At 42.8% G+C, this 27,444-nt stretch overlaps 1 protein-coding gene across 1 annotated transcript in view; it reads left to right on the top strand.

Annotated features, from left to right (window-relative positions):
• The window catches only part of fto (FTO alpha-ketoglutarate dependent dioxygenase), a 123,225-nt gene that overhangs the window by 40,027 nt on the left and 55,754 nt on the right, over nucleotides 1-27,444 (top strand). Inside the window, exon 8 of the mRNA XM_028581411.1 lies at nucleotides 15,095-15,219. Coding sequence (XP_028437212.1) covers nucleotides 15,095-15,219 — 125 coding nt within the window. The remainder of the gene's footprint in view (nucleotides 1-15,094; nucleotides 15,220-27,444) is intronic.

Genomic DNA, 27,444 nt, shown 5'->3' with positions numbered 1-27,444 from the left:
TCAAGATGTACAAAACAGGAAGTGGTATCGGGGCCATGTCTTTCTCTACAACATTCACCCAGCCTGTCATTCCATGTTTTCATATGGTTTGGTCACACACACACATATATATATATATATATATATATATATATATATATATATATATGTATGTATGCATGCTGTACACACTTTTTTTTTTTTTTTTTTCATTGTGTGACAAAAATTACCTCCTCTGATTTGTAATAGAGGCTGACTTTTGCGTGTATGCATGTGTCTTAACCGTCTTCGGAAATAATCTGAGCGACTAAGGAGGGTTGCACTGCAATCATACACAGCCTGGCCCGGTCGCCATCGATAGCTGATTAGGTTATTGACCTAGCTTGTGGAGGGTCGGTGCTGAGGAGGGAGGGTAGTGAGCTGTAGGGAGAGTCTGTAGAGACAGACACACAGAGAGGGGGAGGAGGTAACACAAAAAGAGAGGGTTGTGTGTGTGTGTTGGGGGGGGGGGGGTCAATGTAAATGTTATTGCTGTGTGAGCTCATTTGATCAAAGTCCTGGAAAGGTTAAGCGAATCCAATCTGGTTTTGTATGGCAGACTGGAGACACAGGCGCTGGGGAAGAAACCCCCAGGACGGAGAATGGATTATCATATTGGCGCTGGAGTAGCAGGGGCCTCCGATGGACAGTTTACTCTGCCCGTAATGCGTTTAGACAGCAATTGGCCTTAATAACCTTTATTGACTTCAGCGGGTCAGTGCCAAGAATCTAATTATCAAAGTGTATCAATTTCATTGGAGTTTAGAGTTGCACCGCTCAAAATAATTATTTTAAGGTCGGGCCGGGGCAATTAATCCCCTCTCCACTTATTTGATGGCTTTGTAAAACATTATAAATGTTATGGTTTCTGTTGTGCGTTTCACCGTAAATAATTTCAGGGAGCAATTTTTTGTAATGCATTATTTGGACAGCTTTCCGTGCTGGTCCTTCTGAGGGAAAAAGGCAGCATATCTTGAAAGCTACAGGCCAAAGCTGAATTGTGTTGCAGATGTTTACCAGCAGTCATTTTTCTCTTTCGCTCGCCGTTTTACTTGCACAGTCGGGCAGAGTTTTATACCCACTTTATATGCACACATGGAACCCAGATTAATTATAAGTGTGAACTAAGCAGTAAAGTGTTTAAAGACCATTTATATTGCTCATTATGAAGCCATTTATTATCTCTTACATTAAATCACACTGTTTATGCATCATATTGTTTTGCATTTTAAGCTCCATACCGTGCAAATACGCTTATACATTTATTTTATTCCGAATCTTTGTGGCTTTGACGCCTATATACAGTATGTTTCTGTGTGCATGCACATGGGTGTCTTCCTGTGTGTGCGTGCAGTGTGTCCACAGTGTGAATGAAAGGAGTAAATGTGCAGCTGCACAGTAGTTTATCCTTCATTGACAGTCAATATGTGCTGTTACCTGGATAGTCGCAGCTGTTTTTCCTTATCGCACAACATAGACTAGAGGCCTAATCCACACGTTCATTATTGCACGGCCTTGTTTACCCGCGGCTCTATATTAGCTCGCTTGCTTTGCCCTATTTAGACGGAGCTGTATAAAAAAGAAATTACTCAAAGATTATTGTTATTATTCATTTAAAGCGGAAATATATGGCTGATAATACATTTTTACATCACGCAGCAGCTTGTGTTTGGAAATATAAAATGAAAAGAAGCAGGAAGAGACGGAGAGAGAGACTGAGGAAGAGAGAACGTAGCGGTGCAATGGTATTTGCAATTCTCTTTGAAGTCCCTATTCAACAGGGTAAGCTGAATTTTCGGCAGCGCCTGATAGTGTTCTGCGTAAATGCTTAAACCCCTTTAGAGAATTTTCATGGGCAGATACGCGGTGGCTTGAAGGGAGCGTTTATGTTACCTGGAGCCAATGCAGCCCGCAGCTTTGTACCTAAAGATGTACACTAGTAGTGAATGGAATCCCACAGAGGGTTGTCTATGACAGAATCTCACTGCAACATCGCTGTAAGCCGAAGCGGGGGATAAAAGAGCTCCGAACAGATTTAACCCTGTCACTTCTCAGCTGGTGTCTCACATATGCGTTTCTGTACACAAACACAGACATGGAAGGACAAAAACACTGGGACGGACACACCAGCAAACACACTGCTACTACTGTACTTGCATGTACGGTGGTGTCCATTTAGAAAGAGATGAAACTTTGTGGTGAAGGCTCTTATAGTACTATTTGCAGTTAACACATTTACAACAATTAAAATACAGAATATTGCTGCGCTTGACTTTTTTTTTTTTAGCATTTAGCATCAGTTATTTTTGAATGTTACATAGCAGAATAAAAGTGTCCTATTCAAATGTGCACTCAGAGACACGCACACACAGCTGTTGTCAGAGTTCATAGTGTTTTACAGTGTATTACTGTCTGTTAGTGCACAAAACCTGACACCAGCTCATCCTCTCTTTTTTAGGACAATTCCTTGTGGAGCCCGTTCTCATTTCGAATGATTAAAACCATTCCTGATATATGCGTTTCATTATTTCTCAATAAAAAGTTATGCAGCTGATTGTCCTGAAAGCTTAAGGTGTGGATAGTCATTACATTTTCTTTCCTGCAATAGACCTGAGCAAACTTGTTTCTGAGCTGTGAATTTGGAATGTATAAGAGGAACTTGGCCATCTTTGACTTTATCTTCCAGCGTGGAAACCGCAAATGAAACAATGCCATTGTTTTACGTCACTGCCGCTTATGATAGAAAATGAGCTCATCGAAAAGTCCCACATTGTTTTTGTCTTTGTAGCCATGACTGTCAGCTACATTATGGAGGACACCTTATCTACATATACAATGAGGGGCTGGGGGACTTTTATTGACAGCCATTTGGATAAATTTATTTTGTTTGTCTGTGAATTGGGATGTTGACAGTGCTTTTTACTGTATCAGCAGGCTTTGAAGGCGGCTTGTCTCGTCTTCTTCGAAAACAAATGAGCACTTTACGGAGACTGATCTGCCTTATCCGCTTAGCAGCTTCCTCAATCCGTGCATTTACTCATTTACGTGCTTATTTACTTACTTATTTATTTACTTACCTCTATATGGATTTTGTTTGATTTCCCACCCCCCCCCCAATTACCAAAGCCACCCCATCCTCTTCCTCTCCCTCTCCTCATCCTTGGCCCCGATCAGCAAGATAAGCCTTCAGAGGAGGGGAGATAACATCCATTAAAGTGGTAAAGAGGAATTATGGGGCAGCCCAGATTAATCACTGCTCAGCTTAATCGCATTCAGTGCGGACGGCGGGGTTGGCTGCAGGGCCCAGCTTTTTCCTGTGTCATACCAACAGAGAGAGAGATGCAAGGGAGGAGTGTGTGTGTGTTGTGTGTGTTGTGTGTTGTGTGTGTGTGTGTGTGTGTGTGTGTGTGTGTGTGTGTGTGTGTGTGTGTGTCGAAAAGTGCCTTGATGGGGAAGAAAGTATAAAAAGATGAAAGAGAGATTTCAGAGCATCTCATAGCAAAGCCCGCCTCTCTTATATACGACTAGAGACATTACCACAAACCAGCGCTTGATATATAATTACTTCAGTACTTTGATCCAGGTGTAATTGTTAACTCTTCGTGTCAAAGTGGTGGAGTAAAGTAAATTACCACAGACACAAGAAAACACATTTTTGTCACCAGAAGCGGAGAAAATAACTTAAAATATTGTTCAATGTATGCACTTTTAGTGGAATATTAATTGTATTGTATATTGAATACATGGCGAGAGCTTCTCAATCACTTGTTTAATACTTCTCATGTTCAGAAATAGCAATTGAGATGTGGTGCTGAGCTCAATAAGCCAGAGGGAGCAAAAATAGAGCCCTCATACTCTGAACTCGGTGCACACACTTTTATTGAAATCATTTGAATCTGGATCCTCATCAGGTCCTCTGGTTGATATCCTTTTCATTGTTTATCTGCATGTCAACTCAAATTAGTTTCACATGTATATGTACAGACCCTTATCCCAGTGACAGTCTCAAAGGACTTCATATCTCCCACACATAGCGAAACAATAAATTAAAAGCTGTTAATGAAACAGCCCACCCCAACTATAGATCCTCAAAGTGAACAATAAAGAAATCCCACCCCAACATCTAATTAGGGACAAAAATTAGAACATACCCTATTAAGGTTCTTACAGAGAGAACGAGTGCAAACTATTTTTACACACCGAAAAAATAGGCAAAATATACGAACAAACAAAAAATGCCAAACCCTTCAAAGTGAGGTATCACTATACCACTATATCATGATACTTTTGATCTCTGAAGAAGCTGTAGGCATGAGGTATCCAGTGTGGTGAGAATGTAATCCTTAATCAGCTTTTTTGTGCGAGTGTTGCATTTAGCCCAGCAAAATACCAACCACTAACTCTGCACCTCGCCAATTCTTCAAATTCACTGGAGCAGCTATCGTGTTGTGTTTTTTTTAAGTACATAAAGCCTTCTGTGAAAACAGTGAGTGGAGAGAAAGGGGCGATGCTGATGGAAATTGTATGATTCGCTTGAAGAAACGCAAAGAAAAGGAAGAAATATGGGAAAAGATTGTTGATGATAATTGAATAATTTTTTTTGGGGGGGGAGATGGGCATTTTCAGAGGTGAAGGGAAGAGAGAGATAACGGTAATATTTAAGTTTGAATGGGAGCGCACGAGAGAAAGTAAACTAGAAAGAGATGAGAAGCTGATGACAAGCGGATGTGATTACAGTCAGGAGGAAGTTCAAGTCCTGCGAGCATTCTGAGAAGTTTCATACCCTGTTTTTTGTGTGTGTGTGTCTGTGCACCTTTCAAAACATGGCATGTACAGTATGAAGAGGATAGCCCAACAGAGATCAAACCTGAGATGTGTACTGTTTTCTGGTGAAGCAGATTCTCTCCCATGTGAAGCCTGAAAGGAAAATCCCATTTTTTACACCCCAGGATCTGTTTTTTTGTAGTTTTGACCATCAATCCTATCAGTTATGTTTTTACTCGCCAATTTCACTGCTGAGATCCTAAGACTAGTAGCTACACCTTCACAATGGAGGACTAACGGACAAGAACCAAATCCCCAAATATTTTACTCTAGGTGTTTAATTGACTTTTAAAACCAGAAGCATACACACCCAAAGTGTCCGTTATAACCCATGGCATTGTTAAACTGTATGCATGAACAACTACGGTAATTATGGTAATTCAAAGTTGAACCAAGAAGTTGCTGTGCAAGATCTAATTGACTTTTACTACTGACTGTTTGGGTAATAACTTTGTTTTCACTGGACTTGTTTATTGCCTGTCTGATTACTCACATACGTACATAGCTGCTATGCGTATTCCATTGTAACGCCATGCCTTCCGGTGGTACTACGTCTGATACGTAAAGTTGCTGAGCTGTACCACACTGGTGAGGCTGAGAGCGGCCATCCTTCCAGGTAGTGAATCTCTTCCACTCTTCCCATCCTTCCCCAGCAGATAGAGCGATCTGATGGGTGGTGTTAAATGGGTGAGATGTAGGACAATGTAATTAACGTTAGTCCTTTAGCAGGCCCCGCCTCGCTCCGCTGGGAGCGCCGGATATAGCGCTCATTAATTCCTATTTGTGTGTAATGAGAGGGTCATGTTGGATGTAATAAATGGCTCTTTTATTTGGGCGAGAGCTGCAGGGCGGCATCCTCTCCTGGCTAACAGTCTCATAAACACTCTTTAGCCGCTCTCATCAGCCTCCCTGGGTGGGCAGCAATCACACATACACCTGCACACATAACACAATAGTGGGGGACAAAGTATACTGTGTAAATGAGTGGAAAAACAGGTGTGTTTAGAAACACTTGAGTACCTCTAACATAATCCTGTTTCTATTAATGAGTAGCAGTTGTAGAGATAACCAGCAGATAGCCAGTGGCAGCACTTATATCAGCATCATACGTTAAAATGTTTTGAAATAAATGATTCACATTTAAAGGACCACACATCGGCCTTTTGTGCATGGTTTCCCCTATTTACTATACATTGTATGTAACCCGTGTGTGTGTGTGTTTCGCCCTTTTGTGGTCTCTGCGTTGTGCGCTGGCGTCAGATGAGGCAGGAGATAGTGCTGATTTTGAGTCTTTACTCTGTGGTGTCAACAGAAACGGGACATTAGCTGTATGTGCGGTTGCTACATCTGCTTAGCTCCCCTCCGGTCATATTACAAACGGCTCTGACCAGAGCGTGCACACACGTACCTCCGTCATCACGCTGACCACGTCCACACACACACACACACAGTCACACTCGAAAAGCACACAGGCAGGAGGTAAAATCCCCAAAATAAAAGATGTATTGGAAAGAGGATGTTTTGGTGAAATATGTAAATGTGTCCAACTCACCTGTTACATACTGTATACACAACATTGCTGCTGCTAATTTACTACAGAATATACATATTACTGTAGAATTTAAAAAATATATTTTCCTTTCTTCCCCCACGGCCAGTGGGTTTTGTTCCTTTCATTGCCGTCAATTGAATTCAATTAATTAAGTCTTGATTTTTTTTTTTTTTTTACTATAGTATTGCATTTGAAAGTACAGATTGCTTGAAAAGTCCTCAGGGGCTTTGTTCAAATACTGATCAGTTTCAACACACAACACTTAGCAAGAGTTGGCCGCTAAACAGCATTACAATTAGGGTGTATTTTGTCGAAAGATTATACCCGGTATACAAACAATAAGCAAACCTAAATGTCATAAAGAAATAAGTTTGAAATTGACTTTTTGATGTCAAGATGCAATGTAATATATGTTTGATTCACTGCATTAGTGTTGTAACTTAATCCAAAGTGTACTGTCTTCACTTTGAATTCTATTTAATTAATGAAATCAATGTACTCCACGGTCAAATTATTTTTTGAGTATATGAGGTTCGTGTTGAACATACATTATTAAATTAAAAAAAAACAAACAACTGCTACAGTGTCTGTGACTTCTTTGCCAGATTAAAGTAGACAGCATCTTATAGAGTATATGAGGCCATAATCCAGTTATATGTAACTGCTTCATTGTGTGTGCCATTGTCTATTACTGTATGGCCGCGTAGTGCGGAGAGAATTGTTTAAGGCAACACGGCTGCCAGTCTAATCACAACTGAGCTATAGGGAAGCAGCAGATTTAACACACTCCTAATCTACAATCCGATTAAAAGATACCGGTCAATAAATAGAAAACTGTCGATCAATAAATATAGCTTGTGCAATGGTAGCGGGTAATAAACTAGGAGTTAAGGTAGAATGATGCAACCGAAATATACTGAATACCATAAACTGTAACTGTAATTAGTTTTAAAGTGAGCAAATAATTGAAATCTGAACCAATGTTGGCACATCTTATATGATGCAACTCTAAGGTTATCAATAGAAAACCAAGGTTAGTCTATGGCTGGTACCACACAGACGCTTTGGCCTCTAAAAAAGTAAACAGTATTTTCTTATGGTAGGGAACCTGCAGATCCCAATCTGTTCTAGTTTAGACATAGTCATTCTTTTTCACTGGACCTCTATAGGTAATTCACAATTGATGTCAGACTAGACATAAGAGGGCCTGTTTAGTTTTGCTCCATGGTTTTCAGCCAGATGCAAAAATTGAGGAATCAGTACGCTTCAGACTTCTTGTAATCAATCAAAACTTTGTTAACGGCACAGTTCAACCCTTGCAGACATATTCCCCCATTTTATAAAAAAAAAAAAAAAAAAAACCTGTATGTGAGCATGTCTAGATGGATGGAAACCCTTTTTTTTTTTTTTATTGGTTTAGCATTTTTGAAGGCCTAAAGTATGGTGCAGTGTGTGTTACACTGTAACTCCAGGGCTTAGAAAGGCTGGCTTTGGCCCCAGTCAGCAAAAAGCTTTTTACTGGCAGGAGAGTGAAGTGCTGATCACAATCTTCTATCTAGCTAAAATCTAGACTCAGCTTTCATATAGTGAAAGAGAGTAAGAGGGTTTTAACAGAGCAGAAGGTGCTTGAGTGTCACGCTCATCGCAAACATCTCTGTCCAGCTCTGTCTTCATTGTCCTGAATTAGTCAAAGCGCCTCTCAAAGCTTTCTTGTGATGGATGGATGGTGCATTCTTGCCAGGCCAGTGAAGAGTTTGCACAAGTGGGTGTGTGTGTGTGTGTGTCCTGTCCCAGCCGGCTGGAGAGCTCATTCAGACTAAGAACTATGTGGTTTAGCCATTAAGTCCAACTGGATCCACACTCCTTATCATGAGGCAGAGACAAAAGCTTCGCAAGAAACAGCCCGGTGAATTTTCATGCGATATTTGTGGGCCCATTGGACTACAACCCAACAACAGATTTGCCTTTTCTTCTCACCACCAAAAGGGAGCACCACAAAAGCCTGTGAGTTCTGCTTCATTTGACCCCGTGGAAAGCATATGTCCTTCCATTCTGCTTGTATTCTGCCCAGAAGATGGAGTGCCGTTGGGGCCATAGAAAGCATCCCTGCCCACTTGAGTGTGTTACAATGCCTTCAAACAAAATCACTTGTCTGGGCTCTTCCCTTTTTGGGAGTGTCTCTAACCCCCACACCAACCCATTGTCACTTCAAACATGTTACTCTGATGTTGCAGACACATTTTTCTAATGTTTTACACTCCATATAATCTGCTGTGTGTAGCAAAGCCCATTTTACTGGCTGACATAATTGATGGTGCCTGAGACCTTGCAAGGGTCAATCTGGCAGAAGGGTCTTAGTTTCTATCACCACGGAGATTGCGAGAACGCCTTTACATGCACACAAGCACAGTTAAATTAGGGAATGTCCTTTTAAGAAATTTTAAGTATGTTGTTTTATCATAGAAACATCTAGACATGCTTCTAATATGTACTCTTTTTAGAGATCTCTCCAAAAATGATACAAATCTAGATTTTAGGGTTGAGTTTCGTGTGCGTGCGTGCGTGTGTGTGTGTGTGTGTCCTACCAAAGCAGAGAATTAGGGGATCTCGCCCAGGGTGTAATTCCATGTAGAACCGCCACTGCAGTTCTGTACAACACCATCACTATGACCTCAATTCTTAAACATTGAATTTAATTAACACCTCTATGAGAGTGCCAACAAAACCTGAACATTATAGGCATCGCAAAAGTAGACTTTAACAGTTGTATTAGATTGCATCAGACTGTACAGGTGCACCTAATTAAGCGGACCCTGACTGCCTTGTCTTGTCTTTAAATGTTATAATGATATATTTGGAGTAACTGCAAATAAGTGTAGCAACAAACCTTTTTGAAAGTCAGTGCTCTGTAAGTTTTAGTTGTGAGAACTGCTCAAAGTTGCACCGATAATTCAAAAGACACGCACATACAAAGAAAAGACTTTCTTGAATCATCTTTGAGAGAACATTTTTATAGAACTCACTTCCTTCATTTTCTTTACTGTTTCCTCTTTGATAAAATCAAAGGTTGTGGAGCTTCAAAGCTTGGAACACAAGCCTGACCAGCAATGTTGACACCTTTCACTTTTCCCCTAAACACACACACACACACACACACACACACACACACACACACACACACACACACACACACACACACACACACACACACACACACACACACACATGTTTATCAACCAATCTTACGTAATGAAAACTGAACAAATTTAATTTCAGATATGCCTCAATTTTGAACCATCTGTAATCATGTGAAAGCAGGCAGAAGGCAAGAAAAAAACACACACACACGCACATACACACACTTTTTATGACTTCAAGTGTGATGTCACAGGAAAGTGAATGTGGTCTGGGCTTATTTCTTCCTGGGCTAATATAATTTTTCCACCAGTGGAGAGTCCCCCCTCCCCCCCTCCAAGAGCAAAGTAACTTGACGGTGGCATGCAGAAATTACACACAGATCCCTTGTCCAGACTGGAACTGGTCCTGGCAGGATCACAGCTCCCCAGTTGTTTATATCAGTGAGCAGAAGCTATCCATTACCCCGAGCAAGGTGCCTGATGCCTTTTTCCACCAGCGGTCAAAGTGATATTGGTTTCTTGTATTAGAGGGGAGAGGGAGATGGAGTCTGCCAAACTCCCACACCCAGGGCCTATGAAATCAGATGTCAGAGCAGCTGAGCTCAAACTGTGGCAGAATTCAGTGGAGTGTCTGAAGATTTGGAGAAAAGGGTTCAATCATAAAGCTTGATATACCTTGCTGATGTTCTAGCTATGTTGGTGAGCAAGAGGAAGTGGAGTTAGGGAGGAATGACAGTCAAAGGCAGAATTGACAACCGGGGTAAAAAGAAAGAAAAGGCAATTTAATTGTACTGTCATGTTGTTGCTAGTGTCTGAAAATGTGGTTCTCTTCCCTGGATATTAGAGTGATGCCCCAAATCATTCACTTGGTGTTATTCTCAGGTGTTAATCTGCCTTTTAGCAGATGGATAAAATTAAAACCAGCAGGGAGCTTAGTCATCTTCCCGGGGACCAGGTTGAAGCCCCACTGAAGAGTTTAGCCAGTTTATGATAATTATCAGCATTAATAAAACATTTCCTTCTTTTCATCACATTAGGTATTGAATCTGGGATTGCTAGATAGAAGATACCTACACTACCGGTCAAAAGTTTGGGGTCGCTTAGAAATTTCCATTCCACTCCATTATAAATAGAATACCAGCTGAGATCAGTTGCATTGTTTTTTTTTAACCAGGGCAGCAGTTTTCAGATTACATTATGTGCTTACATAATTGAAAAAGGGTTCTCCAGTGTTTTCTCATTTAGCTTTTTAAAATGATATCAGATTAGTAAACAGAATGTGCTTTTGGAACATTGGACGAATGGTTGCTGATAATGGGCAATGTAAATATTGCATTAAAGATCAGCCAAAGATCAGTTGTAGATCTTTCTACAACAGTCGAGAACCCTTTTGCAATTATGTAAGAACATAATGTAATCTGAAAACTGCTGCCCTGATTAAAAAAAAACAATGCAACTGATATTGCTGATATGTCTGTAATGGAGTGGAAAGGAAATTTCTAACCCCCAAACTTCTACCCCAAACTTTTGACCGATAGTGTACATTTTGCCATGATATAAATAATAAAAACAGGTTGTCAATGGAGGGTTGTAACCTAAACAAACAATACCTATACTGCAGAGTGAAGTCCATTTGGGCTCCAGATACTATCTAGGCCCTCAATATAAGCCGCACAATTGGTCCATGGCCAGAAGGTCTCAGTCCGTACTGCAGATGAAAGGTGGATTTTCCCCCAAACACATCAGACTCTTTGTATAGCAAGTCAGTCTTGATTAGATTGCCACATTAATGCAGTAAATGTAATTTTCGATATAGGAGTGATTTTGTGGTGCTTGCATGCCATCACTGTGACTTAAAGCCCTTAGTGTTGACTCAACAGTCACACACAGGGGATAGATTACTAGTTAGGGCCATGCCTGCCTCCATATGGGCACACAGACATGTTGGCACACAGAAAGTCAGGCAGGTCTACTGGCCTGTTGCTGGGCCTGTTACACGTGGTAGTGGCAGGGAGACAGGCGTGGAGGTTGCCAGTCTGACAGACAGAGGTGTACTTAGGCGGGGAGGAACCGGGGTGGCTAATTAACACCAGCCATCAGCCAAAACCGGGGGAATGCTTGGTGTTACTGGTGATTTTGTTTACTACCTACCTTTTTAGGTATAACCACCCATCATTTGGATGGTCTATTCTGGTGTAGAAATCACCCATGTCAGTTACAATAAGGAATTAATTTGGATATTCGGAAGTGTTTGTGGCCTGCAGACATAAAACATTTCCTATATAAGTGAGTGCCGGTGAGGTTAAGAGTGCTCTGGGTCCCCTGAAAGGCTTGGTCTAAAGTCAGCAGAGACATTTCATGGGGTGTTAACAATTTCTCAGACACCCTGGTGGCCAGCTAGTAGTTCTCTTTTATGGAGTGTAAACCTTCAGTTCTGCATGCATCTCTTTTTAACCCTCCTACCTTTGGGCTATTACGTGACCCATGACAGCTATTCTGTAGTTTCTGAAGTTTTAAGGGATGTACACCATATTGCACTGTGTGCAGCAACAAACAATCTTCCCATTCTATTATTCTGTGTAGAATGAGTGACACGTTGTTATGTGATGGAATAGACAGATGCTTGTTGGTGTTAAGATATAGTCCTGGCTCGAGGTGTTAGTGAGCCGCCCCAGGCTGCCCTCCAGCCAGCCTTGGCTTGGAACGCTATCATCACTCCAACTCCCCACCAACCAAAATATCACATCGGCCTGGCTGCATGTTTGTTTACCTACCCTGCTTCTGCACAGGGCCGGAAATGTTTATGCCTATCTGTAGTAAAATAGACATGGCTGAGTTTGGGTCTGGGGACCAGGGATGGAGGTAGCCAAGCCTCCCCTTGTCCTCTTGTTCACCTCGGTATGTGGCCTGGGTCAGAGGGACATCTATGGTCAGCATCAGGCTGTGTGAGGTGGAGGCTGAGGATAGCTACTGTCATCATGGGGTAAATAGAAGGAAATAGGGGGCTGATTAGTGCTAACACAGGCCCAAAGATAAAGGGATGTGGTCTTGCCAACTGAGGCCGGGCTCGACCAGTAAACAACCAGTGGGGTGTCTAAATGGCCTGGGGGTCAGCCCGTGGCTAAACCTGAAGACCTCTCTCAGCACCGAGTCTTCTAAACACAAGATCATACGCACACTGGCACGCAAGCACACGTGTACACATTTTAATGAGTAGGAGGCTTGGTAACACACATTCAGATTGTCAGAGGCACACCTATACTCACAAAAAGTGGCTGAAAACAAACATATAAAGAGGCTTAACCCATACTCAATGTACACAAATGTACACACACTCTCTCAAAGCAGAAGTGGTCACTGGTGTGTTTAACGTGTTTAATGGAAGAGGTGAGCAGACTTCAATGTGTCACGACTTTTGTCATCCTCATTGAGTTGGGACAAAAAGCTTTTCCCCATCAATTTATAGGATGTGATGCACATTAGTGGATGGATACCCGACCCGACCCCGACGGGACCTGACGGGACCTGACGGGACCTGACGGTACCCGACGTGCCGGTTTCGGACAGATATTTAAAAATGATGTTCAGGTTCGGGTCGGGTTCGGTCACATCAGCGCGATAAGACATTGAACATTTTAAATTTAAAACAGCTTATTATGTAGGTAGCCAATGGGCCTGTTTCACTTGATGCAAAGGTATGTTTTTGTGACACACAGACACACACAGACATACAGATAGACACACACACGCTCGCCTGTGTTAACGTGCGCTTGTTGCCCCGTGTGCGCTGATGCGCTCATCTGTTGACATTTCTGAATGCCTTCCTACAGTTGCTTAATTATAGTGGGCTTTCCACACAAACAAACGTACAGTACATGTGTCATTAGTATGAGAAAAAAAAGAGATTTTAACTGTGTCGGGCTCGGGTCGGGCTCGGACGATGTACAAACGTGGTGGACTCGGGTTAACAGCTTTTTTTGAACGATGTCGCTTTTATTAGCTGTATTTTGATTTTGATTTTTAGTTACTATAAGCTCATTGGACTGCTCTGTCTTTCCTTTCTTGCCACTCATTCTGTTCCCATTCCAGCTTTTGGAAGGACTGAAACAAGCTCAGAAGCACGTCAGAGCAGGTTTCAGATCAACTATGAATTGCTCATCAACGCTACTTGCTCATCAGCGCTGTGCTAGAGACACTGAAACTGTGCTACACGGCCAGCATGGCAATGTGATGTCTACTGGCTGAGATGGTGATACAGTCTGAATGCACTTTCTGGCACTTTCTTAGCCTGACACTCAGCCCAGGAGGATGGGTTTTTGATCCAAAACGAAAGGTACAGTTTCTATAGGGAGTACAGCCAGCCCTGCTTCCTCCTGGTCACCGTAATCTTTGGTGTCTCCTCCGAGTCAGGTGTGATCAGTCACACACCGCCACGTGTTTTGACACCTGTCCTGTGTGGTGTGGAGGAAGTAAGCATATTACTCTGCTGCAAATCACACCCCTTTCCTTTGGAAACACACACGCAGACAATCAAGCCTATCTTCACATGAATTAAGACAGACAGGTGGATTGTCAGAAAAGGATTAAAAAAAAGAGGGAGAGGAGAAGAAAAGAAGGTTCCCTTACATTGTGGGTTTTTTGAAAAGATGGTTTGATGACTGGAGAGGCGAGTGACTGTTAATGGGAAGAAATGAACATGCTTTACTGGTGGATGTGACAGGAAGAGACTGTTCTTAACAAGGCATCAGAGTCAGTCTGAGTTACAGATCCATCACTTCTCAGAGGCTGGAAAAAGGAGGAGGGATGGGGGGGATGCATTTAAACATATTCAAAGAGGGAGAGAGTCTGTGAAGGGTAGAGGAGAAGAGAGAGAAAGAGGTATTTGAGTGTGGCTGACAGCACTGCATTTAATTTGGGCTGCCAGATCCTTTTTCATTTGACTCCCTCTCAACCAGCTTAGAGGCTGCGGAGGACTTGGAGGCGAAGGTTTGCCAGGATGTCTCAGATTAGCACTGATGTGCCACGTCACACTTTAAGCCGGCCTGTAATTCATGTTCAACAGGGGGATACTCACACATTACACTGTGCTGTGCAGGACGTGATTAATTGACTCACACTCTAATATTGGGTGTAATTTGCCCATCCTCTGATGTGAAACTGACTTTATACTAGACTTACTGTATGTCGCCGTCCCAGGGATGTTATAATAGAGTCTTGGCTCAGAGCTGTGTAATTTCTCAACTGAGGATAGAAGCTCAAGGATGGAGGGAATCACTTCAGGTAGTCTTTCCACTCAATTCCATGCAGTTTAATATTTAGGGAAAAACTTAATCTGGCCAAATAGTTGTCTTACTCAAGGATGTAGTGGGTGGTTATCCAGCCAATTTCATTTTAGCCTGTGACCACTTTCGTTTGAATTGAAAAAAGGAGATTACAGAATGAATAGGAAGATAGGGTTGAGTTTGTTTGGAATGGCGTGGCCCAGGTCATACTGTCGTTCACACATCTTTTCATTTAGTTCTACTTGATGCAGCTATTTTCTACGTCTGCTTCTCTTTTTCAGACTATGCTCTTCTTGGCTACAGTGGAGGAGGAGGGCCAGGAAGGAGAGGGAAGGAGGGAGATGGCAGAAACCCTGCTGTCTTCCTTGACAGACAGACACCAGCAAAGACAGACATGGAGAGACAGGTAACACAGTGTACCACCAACTTTGTTCTTTCCATCGGCTCCATCTCTGACAGAGGTGTGAGACAAGTAAAGTAGGACACTTTATGAAGCATGAGCACTGTCGTATATTCAAAATGGGAACACTTTCACACACAAATAAGTAAAGTCACTCTAAACTCATTTTGGAAATGAGCTATTCTGGTTAATATTTAAAATCCTGTGTTAAATTGCCGTTTTTTTTGTTTGTTTTTTTACACAAAGACAACATGTATTCATACATTTTGCAGTGGGCTGCTCAGAAAAGTTGTATGTTTCTATTTTAGTTACCTTGATTTCCCCAAAACAAGGTTCATACTGTATATGTTGCGAGCTAAAAAATCTCGAAAATTGTCATTGCAATTAGATTGGCCAAAACTGCAGCGAGTACATGCTGTTTGTGAAACCATTGAAACTAATGGTGATTATTAACCTTCTCAAGTAATGAAACAAACTGAAACGTTGGGCTTACAACAGACTCACAACCAATAAATAACACATGCAAAACAATTGGGGTCAAGGGTCAGGATGTGAATATGAGCATCATAACCAATAAACAACAGGGGGCAAATATTTAGTGAACCCCTATTAAGGAAAATGGGACACACCCAAAACTTTGACGCACACAACAACACACGAGGAGAGGTTAGAAGGACCAGAGCTATTGGAATGTTGAATGATCGCGAGTGAGACCAATTGGTTAATTTGTCCGTGGGGACTGGTATGGTTAGTAACTGTGATTGCGTCATCAAGCAAAAGAATCTCGAATCATCACCTTAGTCCTGCCTTCATTCGGTGATGTGAATTCCACAGATGTGCAGCGGTGGAGCTGGTGTTTGTTTGTGGTCCTTGGGCCTGGCAGCTATCACAGCTATCACAACGACACACGCGTCTTGGATAAGCCCAGTCACTTCCTTCCTTCCAGATAAGGGCAGAGAGCTACGGATTAGAACACTGGCCATTCATTCAGATAAAGGAGGCCTCACAGACACACACACACACACACAAAACACTGTTATTTTAGCTGTTCATGCTCTCAGTCACTCTCCCCCTCAGCACTAGCAAGGACACACACAAACTCTGGCATGCATGTAGATCTGCATTCACATATGTTTCACTGCTTATTGTCTCTATCAACAGATTTGACCTCAGTGTTACACACACACACACACACACACACACACACACACACACACACACACACACACACACACACACACAAACACTAAAGAAAGCAAAAGTGCCAGGCGCAGAATCTACAGACTAGATATTCCTGAAAGCAACATCATTCTTTCGATAGATATATGTTAACTCCCTGCGGTGTTGCTGCCCTCGTCTTTCCGTGACGCCCCTTTTGTTTTGAGTTGTCCCCCTCAGTTGACCCTTAACTATGCCCCATCCAGATGAGCCTTGTAAACAGGCTGTTTCCACACACCTTGCTCTGCTGTGTCGACGCCCACGGCCTCACAACTCTGATGTAGGGCCTGCTCTGATAGTGCATTCCAGCTGCAGGTGCTGAAAGCTAGAAACCATCTCACCACACCCACAACATCAGCGCTGTCCCCCCACCATCCTGGTTCCCCCACCACCCACAATGCAACGTTACCACCTTTTAACCATGTCTAACCCCTAGACTTGGCTCAGCCCACCCTAAGATCCTGACAACCACTATCACAAACCAGGACAGGAAATGCTCCGTCCTTGTCGGCGGGGCAGGCAGACGTTTACGCTATCAGCAGTGAAAGACTGATTAGATTAGTTTTGGAGGAGGGCAAGTGTCCCACACAATATGTTTGAACTCCAGCTGCTCCTGATACCTCCTCTCCCCTTTACACACATTAAATGTCTATCCCTAATCCCCCACCGCCCCCACTTACAAAAAAGCCAGGGGTCATCCTGTCAAGTGGCTGTCAACAAATCTCATTTACACAAAACTAAACACATGGCTATGTGCAATGTTAAGTGGGATGCACTGGTACTGATTAGAGATTTGCAGATAATGAGGGTTAAGGATTGAAAAAAAAGCGACAAAGTCATTGTTTTGAATTAAATATACAGTATATTACAGAATCAGACATACAGTGAGTGAATTTAGTTCACGTCAGTCAGATGTATTTCCAAACTTGATTTATTTTCATAAAAACACTCACCAAAATAGGACTTTTAAAATTAATTTGCTGAATCTTTTCGCTGCTTTCTTTTATATCTGGCGTCCTAATTAGGTTTTCACACAATATGCAACAGGCAGTCTTTCATCATAATACCGCCTTTTGTTTCCATGGTTTCCATTCAGCGCATAATGCTTGCAAAAGGATGAAAAAAAAAAAAAAAAAAAGGCGTGATTGATGACTCTTGCTAGAGGCACATAAACATAAACAACCAGCACTGATTGATTAAGTTTCTCACTGACTTTTGTTTCTTAAACACCACTTTAAGCAGCACACTCTGTGCGCTGGAACGTGGGCCTGCTCACTGCTTTTTTCTGCCTCCGGGGCATTTTTAGCACGACCAAGAAAGAGAAATTGGACCTGGTGACCAGCGGTTCTTCACGAGTGACTTATAGGCACTTTGAGTGAGTGATGCCTCGGCTCGCCCTGCTCGCAGAAGCAGTCCATTCGTTCACTCTGAGCCAACAAAGTTATGAGAGCTTTTTTTATTCTTATGAGCTTTTCTGGTAACTGGGTTTTCCCGATGCACATGGTGAATTCTTTGATAGATGCTGCCCTCCGTTCCCCTTTGGTAAATGCCCCGTGAGTGCCCTGGAAATAGATGGATTATTATGTGTGTGGGTGACTGTACTGTAGGAGAGAAGTTGAGTATGCCACACAGGAATTAAAGATTGTAGAGCAAGGCGACCTCCAGGGAACAGCCCTATTAGGAAATGGCACATCTCAGTGGCACTATACAACTGTAGAGAGTCAAAACACTTGGTACTGGAAATATTAGGTTTTAAAAATGCATATTTAGTTTCACATCTACGCAAATATGGGTAAAACAGGATCCATTGTTTGACAAACAACGGATGTACAGTATGTAGATACAAAATCCAACCGTATTCTGTGGTTTTGTTTTCAAAAGTGCTATATTTGAACGTACCTACAGTGGATACTTGGTGTGATCCTACCTTGAATGTGTATGAGGACAGTATTGCTACCTTTGAACCTCCTTGATGAAGTGACCTAATGCTGACCTTCCAGAGCCTGGAGGTCACTGCTCTGACCAACATAAAAAAACAAAAAAGGCTTTTTCACAGCCGGTGAGCAAACACTGAAGGGAACAGCTGTGAGTTTTGTACTGACCATGCAAACTGCTGTAGGCTTTGTAAGGTCATTATATGATAATGAAAATCATTACAGAATTACATGGGGGTTTAGGACATGAGAGCAGCGGGGAGGGGAGGGGAGGGCCACATTGGGTTTGATAAATGGACTGTGAAGGTGCCCATCTGGCCCTCTCTATGGCTTTTTCTTCCTGCTCTTTTATCCACTCTCATCGTTTACTACCCCTCTTTCATTCCCCTCCTCTGTTCTCCAGTGGGCCAGTTTAAAAGCAAGCAGGCCTGTAGTGAAAGATTAACAGAGTGCAAACCCAACTCACCTCTGTGGAGGAGAATAGAAGAGGGGAGACAGGCGGAGGTGTTTATGACCCAAAGCAGGGTTTGTGCATGACTTGGCAAACCCTGTCCTCCCATCTCTCAGTGTGGGCTGGTAGGAGAGTAGGCAGCCATTGACCTTTGGCATCGGAAACAGTTGGACAGTTTAGGACGTGTGAATCGCTGTAGTTTGGAGGCGCCTTGGTAATCTTCGTTTAGTTTGGCTTGGGTGGTAGAGAAGGCAGAGAAATATGGCAAGCGCAAACAAGTTTGTTACTGAAAACTGTTAAACTGCTACTTTTTTGCAGCATTTTGGGTTTATACCACGTGACAAGAGCGAGACAGTGAATTCTGCAGCAGTGGCCAGGGATGGAAATACATCATATTCATCTGTGTCACATTGAGACATTGTATGTGATTTTGGACTGCATAAATACATTTACGTGAGGGCATTGCAAGGATGGCAATTTGTACTAAGGCATTGCATATTTCCTTTTTTTTATTTTTTTATTATGCAAGTGTTAAAATTATGCATCCATGAGAAAACATCCAGCTCCTTTTACTTCCATGTAGTTTTAACATTTGTGTTATATTTTGGATTATTTAAAAAACTTAATTTAAAATGACTTTAATGAATGCCATTTTCCGATTAACCATAGGCAAATGTCCTTTTATTATCTAATTTCATTTCAGTCGCCCTTTGAAAAGACAAAGAGTTGACCCACACCGTACAGAGTGTCACAATAATAGCTGTACACTCCAAATCTGTGGCGTAGTACATCTGTCGCCTGAGTTTATTACTTTTCTCCAACTTGTTGAGAGTTAGTGAGGTCTTTATCCCAAGACAAAGACAACATCAGCTGACATGGCAAGCAGAGCTAAAGGACAGAGAAGGAGGTCCACGTGTCCACAGCTGCACTCATCACTCAGCTGTCCAGCTTGACCCATGACCTGTAGGACCTTCTCCCAGCCTCCATCGGCTTTATGTTTCCTGCCATTGTCATCCTCTCTTGTCCTCACCTGGACAGGGCGCTGCTACACAAAAGGCCCAGTCTGTCATCAAAACCGAGGGTCACCGGGGGCCAGCAGGGGCCAGAGAGCCGAGGTTGAAGCTGTGCCCAGCCGGGGGTGACCCCGCAAGTGATGTCAGCTACCAGTTGCACCCCTATGGAGGCAAAAAAAAAAAAAAAAAGAGGAGAGAGACCTTCATTGGCTGGCACTTCATTCCAGGAGTGGTGACATTTCTTTTGTGTTGTGCCTGACAGACCCCACCCCGATTCCCGCACTGGGGTGGGACAGGGAGTTAGGAGACAATGGAGGTACCCTGTCCCAGATGGGAGTTGGAAAGATTTTCAATGTCGTGTCCACAATTAAGATGGACAGACCACAGCCTTGTCTAATGTGGCCAATGACCTCTTTAAATCCCTAGAAATGGAGACGCCATACTGCAGGGATTACTCTAATGCCATATACAACTCACTCTCTTTATACGCTCAAGGTTTTGCTGGGCACAAGTTCCCATAGACCTCTAGTAAATCTGTCATCTGTTGAGATGTCATTGCACATGTGATTGGGTTGGGTTTCTTTACCTTAGGGGTTTGCTCGTTGCACCTGTGTGTGGTGGGTGGAACTGTTGTGCCACAACCCTGTTCTCTATCTGTGTGTGTTTGTCTTTGTACCACCTACTTTGGCCGTCATCGACATCCCTGTGTTTACTTGGTTCGGGGCACTGGAGGAGAAAACAAATAAGTACATGTCATCTGTCTCTTTCATCGCTGGCCAGCCTGTAATTAGTGCAAGCGCAGTGGTTAGCCTAAGACGCTGTCGTCTAATTTGTCTGTCTTTATCTTAAACATGTCTGTGTGGTCCCTGAGACCAGTTACATGCATGCCGCGAGATCGCCTGTGGCCTATGTGTTTGTGAGGTGTGCGTTTGTGTGTGCTTGATTGTAATTTATGAATTCATCTCTCATGCAACCGCCCCTATTCAGCAATCAGTCAGTTATGCATGACATGTCCTGACCTTAGCAGAACCTCACAGCTGCTGTCGCCGTAGCAGTTGTACTCCCATTCTAGTTAGCTCCCAGGCTGGAAAGTACTTCAGAGTATGTCTTATTCTTGCAGGAATATACTTTGAATAAGATGACTGGTGATGCTATTTCTTTACCTTCTACTTTCTTTAGTAGACAAGTTCTACCTGTGTAAATATGCACTTACTTCTATCTTGCCTTGTTCCTAAACAAGTCAGTAATTGGCGATGAGGTATATGCTTTCTCTCGTTTTGTGGTTAAGTGTGGGAATGGAAGGCTTGCAACTGGCAGGAATCAGTATCACGCTCTCTCATTGTTAATTTCTCCCGCTTATCCTTGACTGACTCACAACAGCATTAAATTGCTCACATGTTTTAATGGAAACAGTCATTTCATAATTATGCATTTCACAGTAAGAGCTTGGCAATGCAATGAGGCACATAAAGGGAGAAAGAGAGAGTTAAAAATGTCATTAAAAGTCCCACAGACATTTAAACACACTTGTTGCAGAGACAGTTGCCGTTAAATGCTGCCTTTTTTAATATGGAAACAAGATTTGTGTTTGGAAAAGACAATGTGGTAAGGAGAGGGGAGGGGGGTCTGGGTTTGGGCCTGTTTTACTGGTAGTCACGAAAACCAGGACATTCTTTCTGGTCAGACCCAACATCCCAGAGAGCTGATAGAGCATGATTGGATGAGGATGTGTGGCAGGCATGTGAAACAAACGGCAAGAACATAGCATTATGGGTCAGTGGGGGTGGGGGGGGTGCTCACCAAAAACACTGTCATTAGAGTTTATCTCATCTAAATCCTGTTTGTCCTAGGTTGAATCACAGAAATGTTACCAATTTAGGATTTCTACGCTGAAATATGTGAAAAAAATGTTGAGCGGTTATTGAGCTAATTAAATGAGCACAAGTATAACCATGACATATCATTATGTCACTTATTATGTGTAGGCCTTTAGTAAACATACAAACAATCTTCATATCATATGCTTGTAAAGTGTTTTGTGTATGATTTGTTATAGCTACTTGAAGGTGCTGGGTTCGGGTCGGTTATGTCTCTATCACAGAAAATAATTGAAAGAATGTATGCCGTGTTTTAACACACGCACACACACACACACACACACACACACACACACACACACACACACACACACACACACATTATAGATGCATGCACACCACATGCTCCTTTCTATTTTTCTCCACCTCATCTACTACAACCACCCCACCTGGGCTCTTCTTTCTCCTTCACACACCTCCACCCCCCCACTCTTTACACACACATCTTTCTCCCCTCCTCTGTTAATTATAACCTACACCGCTGGAACACTTCATTTCATATCAAGCATATTGTCTCTTCAAGGCTGGCAGGCAGGTCATAAATTATCCTGAAGGTGAGGATGGAAGTTGGAGGAGATAGTTATGAAAATTTCATCTGTCTGCCATAGCGGCCGCAGCTGCTCCTGTCACCAGCCGTGTGCTGGAGGAATTACACCGGGTCAGCGTTTGTGTATGTGTGAGGGTGTGTTCTTCACTTTGTGCATATGCTTAGGTACTTGAACATGTGAATGCTTACAGTGTGCACGTATATACAGCTCTCACGCGTGCAAGTCTTTGTGTATCACCACATTTGTCCCTTTGTGCACGTGCGTGTTCCTGTGTGTGTGTGTCGCTGGGCCAATGTGTACAGAGGGTTGGCCAGGTAAGACCTGCCTGTCAGCGTGTGGAACATCTCTGGCGTCCCTGTCACCCCAGGGCCCCCAGCTCTGCCCCGAAGCAGGGAGACTGGGAGGGGGGGGGGGGACAATCTCGCAGGGCGGTCCCCAAGCTGTCTCTGTTCATTACCGCTACAGAGATGGGACGTGGCCGGCAGGTGGCCAGACCTTTAGTCCTTACCTACTGTGATCATCTGCTGCTCCACTCTGTGGATGTGTGTCTGTGTGGGTTGGGTGTGCAAGTGTGTTTGAAAATGAAAAAGAGTCGGAGGCAACCCATAACTTCTGTATTCAAGCAGGGAAGTGCATACTTTATGTTTGACCTATGAATGTGCGTTTATGTCTTTGACAGATTATTGCATGGAAGCAATGTGCCTGAGCAGGCACATCTCTTAATGGCTATGCTTACATATTTACAAATGTATTCTGCATTTGGAGAAACTGGAGTGCTGCTGTGGCACTTTTTTGACAGAGCGCGGAGCTTCTCTTCTCAACAGACAGCCACTCCAAGTGGCAATTAGTAAGAAAAGAAAAACACAGTTAAACTCCCCCCTCGTCCCCTCCCACGTCAATTTGCAGTTTCCTGCAAAAATTCTATTAGGGCCAAAGTCCATAGCTGTTAATTACAATTCTAACTAGCTTGCCTCCTGACGAATGGATGGCTTCAGCAGCGATGTAGGATAAAAGGGATATCAGCGATTTCACTTCCCTGTACAAAGGCTGCCTCTGAAATGGGTCATCAATCCCACAGTGATAAATGTCTGGTGGAGTAATGACTCTCTTATCGGCGCTGGATTACTGCAGATATTTGTAATTAGTGTAGCCACACAAGTCCCCGACAGATGTTTTTGAGGCGGCACAATATTGAAGCCTTGTTTTAGTGCTAAATGGGAACTTTCTGCAAAGAATAGGGATAGTTAGAGCTATTGTATTGCCGCAGACATAGGTGAATCTCAAGAACTGAGCCGCTGTTTTGTCAGTGGGAAGGTGGGAATGTGTTGTGCTGCCAGGGGGAGTGAACGATTCACTTTTAACTTCCATTTCTCATGTTTTGGGTCGAGATTCACTAGCCGCCCTGAAGTTTTTTTTTTTTCCCTCTTCCTCCTCTTCCAGCTCTCATGAAATCACAATGTGATGTATTCAGCCTGAGGTGTAGCTCTATTCACAATGCAGTTTGACACTACCAAGCCCTGCTCCCCTCTGCTTTCACAATGCATCTGTACAGACGGACTGCTGACAAGTCTGTACCACTAATACAATTGTCCTGGCTGTCGTTGACAGCGACTTTGTCTAAAGATGTGTAATACACACACTCTAAAAAGGGAGACCTTTGATTCATTCCTCTCGCTCTCTCTCTATAAATATGTGTATATAAACATATTGTAGAGAACTGGTGCCAATGAACCCTTTGTGTCTAGATTGGGTTGAGAGCCGTGTTCTGTTGCCAGTATGTACTGTACACTCACCAACCTACTGTCCGACACACCCACAAACCTATACCCACACATACACAGCCTGCCCGGCACTGACAGACGTGTAAGCAGATGCAGCCAGAACTGGTAATGGCAGGTGATTATAAGTGGCACACGTGCCAAACTAATTAAACCCCTGGGTTGACAGCATTTGGTGGCACTGGCATTCTGGCATGCTGGCATTGTAGCAGCAGCACATTTCACCTGCGAGACTGCAACTAACAACGTCATTTATTTTACAGCAGGCTGCACCGGATGTTGCTACAGAGGCCCGAGTTAGCTTGCTTAAGGTTGACATGTATGGCAACCCCTGGCAGATAGGACAGCTTCTCTCTGTCTGTTAGAGCCATAGACAAATAAGAAGTTCATCCTCCAGCTGTGATAATAATATAGTTTACAAAGAACTATAAACCCACATATACTTACTTTACATGCACACACACACACACACACACACACACACACACACACACACACACACACACCCCTTTAGGAAGAATATACACATTAATACATTTGTAGATCATAGATGATAAAAAAAAATATAGCAGACAATATATACAAATAACATAACTGGGATGAAAATAAAATTAGAAAATTCTAGCTAAGAAATTAAGTTTTAAGAAGTGATTTAAAGTGCTCATATTATGCTCATTTTCAGGTTCATAATTGTATTTAGATGTTGTACCAGAATAGGTTATTGTGGTTTAATTTTCAAAAAAACACCACATTGTTGTCCTCTTTTCACCCTGTGTGTTGAGCTCTCTGTTTTAGCTACGGAGTGAGGCATCTCACTTCTGTTCAATCTTTGTTGGGAGTCGCACATGCGCATTAGCTAGGTAAGGACATCTAGCCATTAAGAAGCAGAGTATGAGGGCGTGCCACGCTAGCAGCCAGGTAAGGACTACTAGCCAGTCAGAAGCAGAGTATGAGGACGTGCCACGCTAGCAGCTAGGTGAGCATTATAACGTGTGTTACAAAGTTACACATTTGTCACGGAAGTAAAAGCTGGACTACAATAGAGCAGTTTGGAGCAGTTTGTGAACAGTGTTTTCTGTTGGAGATGGTAAGTCCCTTTGGGGTGGACTTTGAGCTTTTTCACTTTGTAAACCTATAAGATTCACAAAAAAGATATATAACACAATAAAGGAAAGGGGAAAAGCCAAAAAGCATAATATGAGCACTTTAAAGGAGGACACAGAGTCATCAAGCCTTATATCTTCAGGTAGGCTGGCCCACCTCTGCATGTCCCCCAATAAGGACACACTGCAGCAGACAGGCAGGCAGGAAGGAGACAAGGACAGGAGGACGAGTGCCTCAGGGCGTTCAGTTCTCAGGTCATCACTTCTCCAGCTGGAGGGCTGGAGCTGTAAGCCCACTTCACAAAGGTCAGAGCCATGCCAGGAGGCCAAACACTGCACTAGGAGGCACACCTGCACACATTCTGTGCATCTCCCATACATACAACTCTCTCTCTCTCATGCACACACACACACACACACACACACACACACACACACACACACACACACACACACACACAAACACCTGGATGGTTGAGTAATAATTCTGAAATACCTTCAGTTCTGTGGAAACTAGTCTGGCTGCAACCGACTTGACTGATTCATGTGATTGCCTTGTGCTGTGCAGCAGGTGTGGCTAGGCCAGGTGCACACTGTGCTGCATCACAAGGTGTGTGCACTCTAGGCGAGAGGTACATCTGATACAGTTTCTTGTTTTTGTCAGTCCTGTAGTGTAGAAGTGAGTGGGGTTATGCAGTTTATGCATGTATTGTCAGATGTATGGGGCTGTGGCTTGTCATATTATATGCTTTCATGTGATATCTAACCAAGACCTGAGATAACCATTCTCTAGTATCTGTAAATCACAGTTGTGACAAATAGAATGGGCCGCACTGTCTTGTCCACCTGCACATAATTGCTTCTTTTGCCTTTACTGCATACATATCACTTGCTGAAACATCGCTTACACTTTTCAGGTTTTATTGCGCATGCACAGACTGTGTTCACTCTCGATAGCTACTGTGTTAAGCTGGTTGTAGAAGAAGTGAAAAATCAGCTCTTTGAAGGCACAAGTAAGTGGCCGATGGCAGCTGATAGCTGCGGCTTAGTGGATCCTCATTATGTGCTGTAGCAAGCTGATTAAAACATTTGATTTGTTCCCAGTGTGTGTGTGAGTGTACAGTCAAGTGCCTGTGTGTGTCCTGTGGATGTGCGAGCATACACGTGCACGCGCATGTGTGAAAAAGTAGGCCTTCGGGCTGCTTCGGTGTGTTATCTGTTTTTTCAACCTTGTCATACTAATTACAGTCCATATTTACTTACATTCTCTTTTTGTTTTCTGCCCTCGATAGGCATCTGTGAGCGCCTCTGCTTAGGCTGTTCTCATTAACAAACTGATGATGTGTGATAGGTCTATCTAGTGATGATACAGGGAGCTTTTCCAAAAAAAAAGAGGTCATGATACAAATGTTGTCAGCTTTTTGCAACCACAAAGAATTATGTTCTTGTTATCAGAGACACTGTGATTGCAGTTTTGCCAGTAAGTGTTGTTGGGGAAATACTCACATATTTGAATCAAAGCCAAGTGAAAGAAAAAAATCTTATTAAATTGTATTATTACCCCATAGTATGCTTAGTTATTGCTTCCCACCTTGGGGTAGGGATGTGAGATGATTAACAAGAAAGAAAAAAAAAAAGATAGTTTTCCTCTTTGGACATTTAAAATTACTGAAATGAAACATTCTGAGAATGTTTCACTCCGTGCTTATACTGTTAACATTGAGTTCCTATCGCTTCGTTTTATATGGGCACAAGCCAACAAGTTTGAAAACCACTGATTGAATACTGTTTCTGAGGTACAGTATTTGCATTGGCTTTCAAAAACAAACATCAGTAGCACAAGCAGCTAACATCTAGATTTGTTAGACAGCAATATTAACATGTCCCTTTAAATATCATGTTTGAAAGACTTACAAGGTAAACAACTCCATTTGAACATATTTCTACTCTTTTGTTTCTTGTTCCTCTTGGGTCACTGACTCCATGACCAGTTTACCAGTGGTGACCTTTGTCAAGTGACCGATCATGTTCACTGCACGGGTCGCTCACCGCATGTCACTAAAGAAAAGACAGATGGACCTGACCACACCCTGGCTTTTTGGAAACACTGTTTCTGATTAACCAAACTCCTTCAGTTAACTACACTGGTTACAGCACAATCAACAACATCATTATGCAAGTCCGTGTGTATTAGAGACACACAGACTAACTTACAATAGGATTTGTAAATGGTTAAACTGAACAGGAAGCTGTGTGAGGATACATGGTGGGGTGAGCAGGGTAAATCACCGACAGCTGAGTTTTATATG

The sequence above is a fragment of the Perca flavescens genome, chromosome 1 (genome assembly GCF_004354835.1).
Source record: "Perca flavescens isolate YP-PL-M2 chromosome 1, PFLA_1.0, whole genome shotgun sequence".
Classification (NCBI taxonomy): Eukaryota; Metazoa; Chordata; class Actinopteri; order Perciformes; family Percidae; genus Perca; species Perca flavescens.
This window is presented reverse-complemented; position numbering and strand designations above follow the sequence as displayed.